The 12,018-nt window shown below is 39.6% G+C and overlaps 1 protein-coding gene across 1 annotated transcript in view; it reads right to left on the bottom strand.

Moving 5' to 3' along the window:
- CEP135 (centrosomal protein 135) overlaps window positions 1–11,310 on the bottom strand; it is a 76,400-nt gene extending 65,090 nt beyond the window's left edge. The window contains exons 1-5 of the mRNA XM_032400423.1: window positions 11,109–11,310; window positions 8,055–8,212; window positions 6,380–6,570; window positions 5,267–5,434; window positions 1,486–1,627 (exon numbers count right to left, since the gene is read on the bottom strand). Of these exons, the coding sequence (XP_032256314.1) occupies window positions 1,486–1,627; window positions 5,267–5,434; window positions 6,380–6,570; window positions 8,055–8,167 (614 nt within the window). The 5' untranslated portion in view covers window positions 8,168–8,212; window positions 11,109–11,310. The remainder of the gene's footprint in view (window positions 1–1,485; window positions 1,628–5,266; window positions 5,435–6,379; window positions 6,571–8,054; window positions 8,213–11,108) is intronic.
- Window positions 11,311–12,018: the final 708 nt, after the last annotated feature.

Here is a 12,018-nt window from a genome sequence, read left to right as displayed (position 1 = left end):
GAAAAATAAAGCCTGAAGCCAGGTCTGCTTTTAAGAGAGATTTTCTGTGAAGTAGAGTAAGTGAGGCTGGCACACCTTGTCCGTGCTGTTACTGGAACCAGTATTTTCTACTATTCTAGGTTTAGGAGAAAAGTAGGTATGTGACTGCACTCATATGTATGCACACGAATTACTCTGAATACAAACAAAATGTGTATGTGCAAAAGGAAACAAACAAGATCATCAAGAGACTAATGCCACCTATGATGGTTTGATAGAAAAGAAAGATGTTAAGGAAAAAGATTAAAGACAGAAAATGACAAACATGCAGACCAAAAAACTCCTTAAATACACTATCACACTGCTGAGAAGTCCTAGATTACAACTGTAACAGAAAAAAAGAACCCCACAAAATATTTCACAAGTTCAGATAACTGTATAAACATAGTTATGTAATACTGTGTGAGAGTAACTAAGAGATCCTAATCAGTACCTCCACCAATGTTCCTTTAGATTGTTATGAGATTAATGAAGTGGAAAAACTCCCCCATATTCTCTGTATAATCTACAAAATAAAAAGTTATCCATACTAACCATTTTTACTAGTGTAGTACATATTTTAGAATGCTTTTCTAGCTATGACCACAGATGCTGTCACGAGTGTTCTTTTGCTACTTTGAACCTCTTAAAATTTTCTTAATGGCATTCTGTGTATTTATCTCATCTTTACTATTAGAATGTAAGTTTCTCAAGAGCAGCAGTACCATCTTACTCATCTTTACATCCCTAGGACACTTACATAGTGCCTTTCCCAGAGACCTTTTCTATATAAAATAGAATTTATATCTGATTCCAATTTAAGGAAAAACAAGCACACAGAGCTAGAGAATCATGAAGCAAGAATTTCAAAGCCAGTTACAAATCTATTCATGTTCATTGGCATTTGACATATCTGAAGTGAGAGAGTCCTGCAAAAAGACGAATTGGGTGATAAAACTAAATATTAAAGCAACTCTACTAAAATAGGTTCTAGATGGCATTAAATTATTTTAAAGTAAACATGGACAGGGGCGCTTGGGTGGCTCAGTTGGTTAAGCGACTGCCTTCGGCTCAGGTCATGATCCTGGAGTCCTGGGATCGAGTCCCCCATCAGGCTCCCTGCTCAGCAGGGAGTCTGCTTCTCCCTCTGACCCTCCTCCCTCTCATGCTCTCTGTCTCTCATTCTCTCTCTCACAAATAAATAAAATCTTAAAAAAAAAAAAATTAAAAAAAAAGTAAACATGGACAGAAACGTCAGATTTATGATCTATCTGAGATCAAAGTTCCAAAACAAGTAAAAACATTCTATATTTAGGATACATTCAGAAAGCACTTCCTCAGTGCTCATGCAAAGTTCTGTCCTAGGCCCTGGAGATACAACAGCAAAGACTGGAGCCCTAGCATCAAGAAACTGATTAGAGTTAATCAAGTGATTAACTGAAACCAACAAAAAATTATTTAATGCACCTGTTATCAGCCACCTGCAGGAGGTCTGCAATGTAAGGGTCATCAGGCTGCGGAACTGGATATGAACTGACTTCGGAGGGAGGGACTGGTTCATCAATCTGCATACGCTGGCGCCTGAAAGCAATACTTCTTTTTTTGCCACCTAAAACACAATGTGTGTTTCAAAAACATTTAAAAGAAACAAATATTAGAATTAAATATTCCAGAAGGTTAGGCTTTTTGTTATAAAGGGTGTCTCTAGCTCATATTACCCAGCGATAAAATACCTCCTCCCTTATATATACTCACACCCTGATCTTTTTTTTTTTTTTCCCCCTAGGAATTTTTTTTTTCTTTTCTTTTTTTTTAAATTTTTTTTATTGTTATGTTAATTCCCATACATTACATCATTAGTTTTAGATATAGTGTTCCATGATTCATTGTTTGTGCATAACACCCAGTGCTCCATGCAGAACGTGCCCTCCTCAATACCCATCACCAGGCTAACCCATCCTCCCAACCCCCTCCCCTCTAGAACCCTCAGTTTGTTTTTCAGAGTCCATTGTCTCTCATGGTTCTTCTCCCCCTCCGATTTCCCCCCCTTCATTCTTCCCCTCCTGCTACATTCTTCTTCTTCTTTTTTTCTTTCTTAACATATATTGCATTATTTGTTTCAGAGGTACAGATCTGAGATTCAACAGTCTTGCACAATTCACAGCGCTTACCAGAACACATACCCTCCCCAGTGTCCATCACCCAGTCACCCCATCCCTCCCACCCCACCCCCCACTCCAGCAACCCTCAGTTTGTTTCCTGAGATTAAGAATTCCTCATATCAGTGAGGTCATATGATACATGTCTTTCTCTGTTTGACTTATTTCGCTCAGCATAATACCCTCCAGTTCCATCCACGTCGTTGCAAATGGCAAGATCTCATTCCTTTTGATGGCTGCATAATATTCCATTGTATATATATACCACATCTTCTTTATCCATTCATCTGTTGACCCCATCCCTCCCACCCCACCCCCCACTCCAGCAACCCTCAGTTTGTTTCCTGAGATTAAGAATTCCTCATATCAGTGAGGTCATATGATACATGTCTTTCTCTGTTTGACTTATTTCGCTCAGCATAATACCCTCCAGTTCCATCCACGTCGTTGCAAATGGCAAGATCTCATTCCTTTTGATGGCTGCATAATATTCCATTGTATATATATGCCACATCTTCTTTATCCATTCATCTGTTGATGGACATCTTGGCTCTTTCCACAGTTTGGCTATTGTGGACATTGCTGCTATAAACATCGGGGTGCACGTACCCTTTCGGGTCCCTACTTTTGTATCTTTGGGGTAAATACCCACGAGTGCAATTGCTGGATCATACGGTAGCTCTATTTTCAACTTTTTGAGGAACCTCATTACTGTTTTCCAGAGTCTCACACCCTGATCTTTAACTAAACAATGCATTCCTGAAAACCTCAACAAGACATGGTTATAAAACAAGTTTTATTTTTGGCATGCTTGGTACATATATCCAGATGCAATCTGTTCCTCCATTAGATGGGAACAAGACTTTGGCAAGATTAAAAGTTGAGCATGCCTTGTGGTATTTGCTCTTATGAACTCAAGAAATCATCACCAGCAGAAAACTGTCAAATGAGAAGCTTAAAGCAGTGATAACTAAAATAAACTTGTTTATTAAGCAATGCCAAAAGAGCAGGTAACAGAAACTTTATGCAGCAAAATTAGTATACAATGAATGAATGTCATCTGTAATATAAAATGATGCTATAACTGAATTAGTGGGGAATGTCTACCTAATTATCCTTAAAACCATCAGGAGTAATTTCTTTTTATGGACATATACATCCAAATTACACGGATAATTTACCTTTCCCAGCACCTGGCCAAGATTAGACATGCACTTGAAAAATGAATTTATCCACACGAAGAACAAACATAATCTACAATTGTGTCTTTATTAGAATCCTGACACATTTTGTATACATATATCTCTTGTTTTGAGGATGAAGAAACTGGATCAAAAGTATTTAAATGATTTGCTTGTAGTTACACACCTAAAGAAAGTAAACCATTTTCTCCTTCCCTTACTTCCTGGTTTTCCTCCTTGGTTGTTCCTTCTCAGTTTCTTTTAAAGACCCTCTCCTTCCACCAGTCCTTTAATTACCAACCTCTCCTCAGGATCTGTTCTCTCTTCCCAGTCTACATAATCTTACTAGATAATTCCCACCGCATCCATAGCTTCAATTCCCACCATATTCCAATGACTCCCAAATTTGAATTTCCATCTGGGACCACACATCTAAATCAGATCCACATATCCTACTGTGTACTAGAAATCTCAATGCGGATGTTCCATGGGTATAATATTTGACACATGCAAAAGTGAACTCCTGCTCTGCTTTCCACCTTCTCTAAAAAACAGTACCATCATTCACCCGCTCATTCACTTGAAACAGAAATCTGGGAATTCCTCTACCTCCCAAGTCTTCCACATTCAGTCACTGAATTCTATAGATTACACCACCTGAATCTCTCTGGAATCTGCCCCATTCCTCTCTCAGGAAACCTGATTATCCTCATTTTTCCCCTTAATCTTCTAGTTGCTTCTAAGACCGTCTCCCATGTTTCTTGACCTCTTGTGCCTTCAGCCCACAGTCCCTCTCCATCTCATTTCCTGACATTTCCATCTTCCCCTGATCCCGCTTGGCTACCGGCACACCGTAAGATGACTGTGTGTGGCCTTCGTCACCACTTCAAACTGCCAGCGTCTAGAACTCCAACTCCCTTCTGATCTCAGTCTTTGTGCTCCCAATCCCTCAGCCTCCACCTCATCTCATAATCCAGCACCTTCCTACACCTCACTCACTCCCATTACCTTCAGCCCATAATTCAGACATCCTGACGATCTTGTCACTGGTACTGGGGATTCTTCCACCAACTTCATGCCTTGACCACCCTCAACCCTGCACATGACCCTTCCTTTCTTTTCTCTTGCTACAGAACTACCGAACATAAAGCTAAAAAAAGTAAAATAAACTAAGAAATACTTAAAACACATTTCCAAATTTTTTAATGAGTATAGATTACCTTTAAAACTAAAATAATAATGATAACATTGAGATGGCATCCCTCAAAAGAGTTCCTTTTTTAGCTTGTGGATCTTCAGATTGATAATTCTGCCATTTTCATTTCATTTCCTGAAAGTCAGGGCCGGCTTGTAAGAAGTTGTTAAACAACACCCTAAGTGTGAACTGTCAACCCTCACCCTAAACCTCCCCTGTTCAGAGCACCACATGAAGACTTCACTGGGTTTTAGAGTGGCTTTCTGATGTTGGTAGTCCACTGGAGACCGGAGATTGAAAGCTGCTGCATACTGCTAGTGGCTGTGTGCCCATGTCCTCCCTGAAATACCAGGATTGTTTATGACAAGTATTTTTAATAAAGCTGAATACAGTTTGACTTGGAAAAAAAAGAATACTAAAATAATAATAATAATTTAAAAAAGAAGTTAAAATAACGATTAAGGAAATAAAACTCTGGGCACTGAAGTTAGACTACTTGTATCTAAGAAACTACTATAAAGTTTCTAAGTGCATGTATAAAATACTACCTAGATCTTAAGAAATAAATTTAAAAGTTTATGTGACAATCCAAAATCACCTTTACAAATACTAAAGTCTAAGCATGAAAATCCAAAGTCTTATTTTAGTCAACAGCTTTAATATCTTTAAAAGATTAGACATGTATAATTTGTTTTGAGACAGGGCAGACTCACCTGGAGTTTGTACTACAGCATGCAAATTCTTTTCTTGAAGTTGTTGAATTCTTTCATTCTTAGCTTTGCTCTCTTTCTCCAAAAGTTTGAGTTTATGAACATATTGGTTATTTAGAAATTTCAGATCAGCTGTTTCACGTGCACACTTCTTCAACGTAGTTTTCAACTCTTAAAATGAAAAAGATTCAAAAACCATTTTACAGATCAGGAAATCTATCAAATCCTTCCATTTCACAAAATACAAAAGTCACATTAATTTGAAAGGCTCCATCTGATTCTTACCCAAGCCTTTGTCTGAAAGGTTATTACCTCTTCCACCACTATTAACAAAACTACAAGTCAGTCACTAAACAAAAAAGGGAATCATATTTTTCTTCTGCTATATGGCTTAATATAAATTATGGCATTTGCTCCAATCCAGTAAGCTGGGTATGTAGCTGAGGGATTATATATTCATGCCAGGTATCAGACAGGGCTTTCTACTGATAAAAGAAAAATTTATAGTAAGATAGCCATACAATTACCCTCTGTCCAGTACCTTTGAAATCATTCTATTCAATCTTCCAGCTCGAAGACGGGGGTATTAAAGAATCAGAATGATACAAGGCTTTCACCTCACTTTAGTCCTCTTACTTTTAGTAAGGGAAAAATGAAAGTTGTTTCAAGGACATTTCTTTAGTTTCAGCATTTAATATTTCCTAGAGCAATTTTTTTATTAATTAAAAGATTTATTGAGTATAGTTGACACATGTTATATTGATTTCAGGTGTACAATATAGTGATTCAACTTCTCTGTAAGTTATGTTACGCACACCACAAACGTAGTTATCATCTGTCACCATGCAACGCTATTACAGTATCATTGACTATATTTCCTATGCTGTGCATCTTTCTACAGCAATTTTAATTCTAAAAATTTAATCTACTTATAGTGAGGATGATTATAGCTATGAAATATAAATTTATTTTCCTTATTGGGAACTCTTCAATGCACTCTACATTATTTCAAGACTGTTAGCAGGAAGACTATCACAATACTATATATAAGCTTTTCCTACAGAAAAAACTTTTTAGGCAAAAAATACGGCATTTTAAAAAATCACAAAATTTTACCTTTAATGTGTTGACCTGATTGTTCTCTCAGTTTCATTAATTCCAGGTATAATTCATTATTTTCCTTGATCAATCTTGCATTTTCAAGTTTATAAGGTTCCAAAACAAAATCAAAATTGGCACTTTCTTTTTCAGCTTTCACAGTAGATAATTTTGATTTCCGAAGACTTTCTGTTGTATGAACTAGGTCACTGAAATTAAAGAACAGAAAATGTAAATACAAGGAAACATTCCATTAACTTTTAATAACTAAAAATATATTTCAAGAAAGACTTAAATGTTAACACTAAGTGAGATCAAATCTAAAAACAAACAAAAACACTAGGAGTCTTTCAAGGTACCAGGTGCTCAAAAATTTCTCAAAACAAGATTAAAAGTTATGAAACATACACATAGTTAGAATCATCTTTCAATCTCTCCTCTCATTCATCCCCCATGTCCAATTAATCACCTGATCCTGTGGAACCTGTGAAACTTACCTGTACATTCAGCGAAGATTTACTGAATGCCTGCTATATGCTAAATGCTAGCATATAAGAATAAGAATTGATTCCTTACCTCTAAGAACACAGACCAGTAGAATATTCACTCCATCAGTATTTACCGAGCAGGGAACACAATATAGAACACAGCATCAAAGAGCTTATATCCTACTGACAGTTTGTCAAAAGTTATAATACTGTGTGATAAACTCAACAACTATGTGTTCAGCCTGTACTAGATAGAGCAGGGATAAAGTCAGTCTCTAGTCTTATGGAGTTTGCATTCTAAAGGAAACACAAAAACAAGTTTCCAACAATGATAAGTAGTGAAGGTAACACGTAGCAGATGTGACAATCTTGCAGGCCATAGAGCTAAACAAGCATAGGGCAGGAGGGAGAGGTCAGACAGACTTCCCAGGCAGATAGAATAGCACATGGAGAGACCAAGGGGAGAGACTGGTGGGGAGTGTTTATGTTTAGGGAGCTCCAAATGGTTAAATACATGGGAGATGAAGGTGTCGGGAGTATAAGATCACTGTGGAAAAAGTCTGCCAGTTTCTTAGAAAGTTAAACATACTTCACCCACCCTCCAACCTTGAATCACAGAGCTAGAACTAGATCATGAAGGGTTCTGGAGGCCATAATAAAGAGCACCAAATATCTTTCCTCCATTCTCTCCTTACCATTATCATAGCTTGTAGCCCTACTGCAAAAGCTTTCTAAGCAATTTCCCTGCTCCAGTCTCAAGGAAAGAACAAAAAATGGAAAAGAACAAAATCACATAGAATCTTTCAGTTAAAGTAACATGTAACTGCTAAAGTAATGACCAACCACATATGAGAGAACCTTTATCAAATCACAGCAATTAAAGACTAGTGAGGCAGACATAGAATACCCAAGGATATCAGAAAATCACATTAAAAAATTGTAATTCTATTCACGGAGAACTCTCAGAAACATCTACTCTGAACAGTAGAGTATGAAAGGTGACCCCTAGAGTTTTGCAATGTGGAGGCCCTGAACTGATGATCTGGGAGTAGGATCTAAGAATAGATGAGCTTCAGATGACTGAAGGACTTAAAAAAAAACAACAAAAAACCTACCCATTTCTTTACTGTAACATGAAGTTTAATAGAAACTAGATAAATGGGATTAAGGATCACATGGGTTTAGAACTGTATTTTCATCTTTACCTGAAAAGTTTTTCTACCAATGGTAAACACTCCACTGTCAGAGTCTGGCGGTATCCCAACTGATCCAATCTCTTTCTAATATTAATGTACTTTCTTTCTGCAGCTGCAGTCATCTTGTCTTCCAAAACTAGTTTTATTCACTCCCCAAAATTAAAGTCCTAAAAGAAAAGAGTAAAACATTATTCTGTTATTATGGCTATTATTACTATTTCATGATAAGAAGAAAAGATTCTTTCAATATGAAGCAACTTTTTTTTTGTTTCTCTTCAGGTAGGCAGCCTTCTGGAATATTTAGACTTGACTTAAATGCAATGCTTATGATAGTCATGTTGCTGCATTAATAAACATTAATAAACCTATACGTAAAAGTTAAAAAAAAAATGGAGAAAACAAAGAATATTTTCCCAAGCCTGAGGTAGGCAGAAGATCTTTAGAGAAGCCTCTTTTGAAAGACTAAATACAAAAGAAAAACCTGATAAGTTTTTAAACTTCATCAAATTAAAAATGTCTGCTCATCAAAATATTCCATTAAGAAAACAAAAAGATAAATGAAAGAGTGGGAGAAAATATCTGACAAAGGATTTGTATATGGAATACATAAAGAACACTTACAGTTCAATAATTACAATCCGGTAAGAAAATGGGCTAAAGACTTGAACAGGCACCTTGCAAAGATAACTGAACAGGAATAATCATATGAAAAGGTGCTCACCACCATTAGTTATATGGGAAATATGAATTAAAACCACAATGAAGTACAATTTCACTCATACTAGAATGGCTAAAATTTAAAGCACACGACCAAATGTTGTCAAGGATTTGGGGCAACTGGAATCTTTACATTGCTGATGCAAATGTAAAAGCACTGTGGAAAAAGTTTGGCAGTTTCTTATAAAGTTAAACTTCTACCCTAGAACTCTATAATTCTATGGTTAGGTATTTATTCAAGCAAATGAAAATAAACATCCACAGACTCTACAAGAATATTCATAACAGCTTTATTCATAATAGCCCCAGACTGGAAACAACGTATATATCCATCAACAGCAGAAGGATAAACAAACAATGAAATAGTTGTACAATATACTACTACTCAGGAATAAAAGAGAAGGAAATACTGATACATGTCAATCACATGAATTAATTTGGAAAACATTACTTGAGCAATAGAAGCCAGACACATATACTGCATGATTCTATTTACATGAAATTCAAGAACAGGCAAAATGAAACTATGCAGACAGAAACCAGAACAGCTGTGGCCTGGGTCAACAGGAGTGGGTGGAGACTGGAAGGGTTAAGAGTGAACTTCTGGGGTGATGAAAATATTATGTTAATTGGGATATTGGTTACACAAGTGTATTGCATTTATCAAAGGTTTTCAAATAGTACACTTGAGATCTGTGCATTTCGCCATGTAAATTTTACTTCTATAAAAAAAAGACACAAACACATATGAATCTCTACACACATTTTTATCCTTGTCTTTTTCAATATTTATGAATATATTCTCTATCAATGTGCCCTAAAATGGAGTTCTCTAAAGATTGCTTGTGTAGAACCTTTGCTCTTTTCTAACCTTTGCCAGGTAAATATAGTCCTAGTACTCATATTTCTAAGCCAAATAAAATTTTGTTTTAACATCTCTACTGTTTTTCACAATTTATAAAACGTGAATGCATGTGAATACATGCAAAAGTGATCCTCACAACTTACCCTGTAAGCGAGACAGGGCATACTAGACATCCTCTCTATTCAAAGGCTTGAGGAAAGGCTGCCTCTAGAGAGCAACTTTTCCCAAACCACTTGGCCACAAAGAAGGTGGGCATTCACGTCTCCTGAGTCCTGGTCCAGTACTCGGGTTTCTGTACCAAGCTGCAATCGCTTCTTGGCCTTTTGGCTAAGATCTAAGTGTAGTATCTGCACCAAGCTGCAGCAACTTACCACATCACTTCTAATCTACTCCTTTCTACAAACCTTTCTGTCTCCACACTCTTGCTAACCTTTTCTTTTAGTGACATCCCCATGGACTTTCTAGGTTCCTTCCACAAGAGTGACCTGACTGATGCAGGGTGTTTTAGAGAAACTCCTGGAGACACCGGAAATACACCTGTCAAGAACTAGCAGGGCCTCACCACTCAAACGTTTCTCCTCTGTGTCTGGTACCAGCTTCGATTACCCAGAAATAATACTTCCTCACATCTGGCTGAACAGGGAATGAATACGAATCAAAAAAATAATCGAAACACAGGACAGATGGAAAAGAGTAAAATCCCTCCAAGAAGAACAAAAAACATCCTCACCGACGGGCTGCTGTCTTCCCCCACCTACATCACCCAAACACTGTGGCTATACTGAAAGTTTCTAGCACAACATGAAAGCTTAGGTTTGGAGGTCCCCCGCGCATACGTGTTTAGAACTACTCACTAGCTTACCTCTGGGAAGGTGGGTGTCTGAAAGCCAGTACATCTTATTTTTACAAAAGTAGCCTGTGTGTATGTATGCACAGGGGCTCAAAACAAAACAAAACACCAACCTTAACTTAGGTTGTCTCGAAGTCCTTCCACACTGAACTTAAAATAGTAGTGACTGGAAGGTAAAGGGGATGTTTTCGAAGATGCAGGGCAAAGGTTAACAAATGGCTCCCGTCCTACGTTTTTGGGTACTTTGTTTTTACAAAGAGCCTGTAAGATTCTTACACGAGAGAGCACTTTAACTTTTAAATCAACCCATCAGTCGGCGGTAGGAGGGTGTGCACACACCGCACAGACTCCCGCAGCGAGCGGCGCGGAAGGAAATAGGGAGGCTCGAGCGGCCCCAGGTCGACCTCCAGGCCGCAGCTTCACTGCCGGGTTTCGAAGGGGAGGGGTGTCGGACGCGGAGCCGGCGAGGAATCTCCGCGCCGCGCCCCGCCCGGCCGGGCCCCACTTCCTCCCCAGCCGCGCGGCCTCCCTCCCGGCAGCACCCGGGCCCTGCCCGCGGGGACCTCCCGGGAGGCTACGGCGAGAGTGCCGCCGCCGCGCCCGGGCCTCCCGCCCCCACAGCGGCACTCACCCTCAGCTCCAGCCGCCGCTTCCTCCGCCTGCGGCCGCATCGCCCCTCGGCCGTCGCCTCCCTCGCTGGCTCCTTCCGCCCCAGACCCCGGCACCGGCGCTAGGACAGTTTGAAAATGGCGCCGAGAGACGATCCCAGCCGGCGCGGAGTCGGCGCCGCGGTTGCCTCGGTAACGGGAGCGGCGCAGGCGATGCGCGGCGCGCGGCGCGCGGCGGGGGCGCGCGCGGCGGCGATGGCGGCGCTGGGCCCAAGTGGCCGGAAACGCAACGGCCGGACAGCGCGCGGCCACGGCGCCTCCTGCCGGTCGGCAAACCCCGCACTTCAGCGGATGCCAGAAATGATCCCTCCCCTTTGCGGGATTCGTTGCTTGTCTACCCCGCGCAGGGTTAAAACGCTGTCCAGCCCTTGGTCCCTGCAGCGGATAAGCCTTCACCCGTCAGGTGAACGCCTGCTGACCACGAAAAATCCAACCTAATAATCACGTTGCTTTGCAACTTTCCCTGATGGCCGCCCAATAAAATTAACTATTGTTGCCACACCCCTCTCCCTGTAAAGCGGTGTAGACACATTTATTATACTCATCCCATCATGAGTATAATACTAAGTTTTGATTCCATGAATTATGGCTCATCCCATCAAAACGTAGTTAGCTGTATGTCTCTCCCTGGCCACCCCACAACTGAATTTTTTGAGTCAGAGATTATTTTACTCAGCTATGTTTCTTTAGCACCTACCACAATAAACATTTGTGAAGGGAATTCAATTGAAATAAACTGGTTGTGGGGTAGAGAGCTTGCTCACTTAAAGAAACCATATAGGTCAAATCCTAGAATTGCACGTCTCCTCTCAAGATTTCTGTATAATCAGAGAGGAGCTCAATTCCTTTCTGTTCACTACTCTCCTAAGTAGG

This window comes from Phoca vitulina, unplaced genomic scaffold (assembly GCF_004348235.1).
Source record: "Phoca vitulina isolate PV1807 unplaced genomic scaffold, GSC_HSeal_1.0 scaffold3, whole genome shotgun sequence".
NCBI lineage: Eukaryota > Metazoa > Chordata > Mammalia > Carnivora > Phocidae > Phoca > Phoca vitulina.
This window is presented reverse-complemented; position numbering and strand designations above follow the sequence as displayed.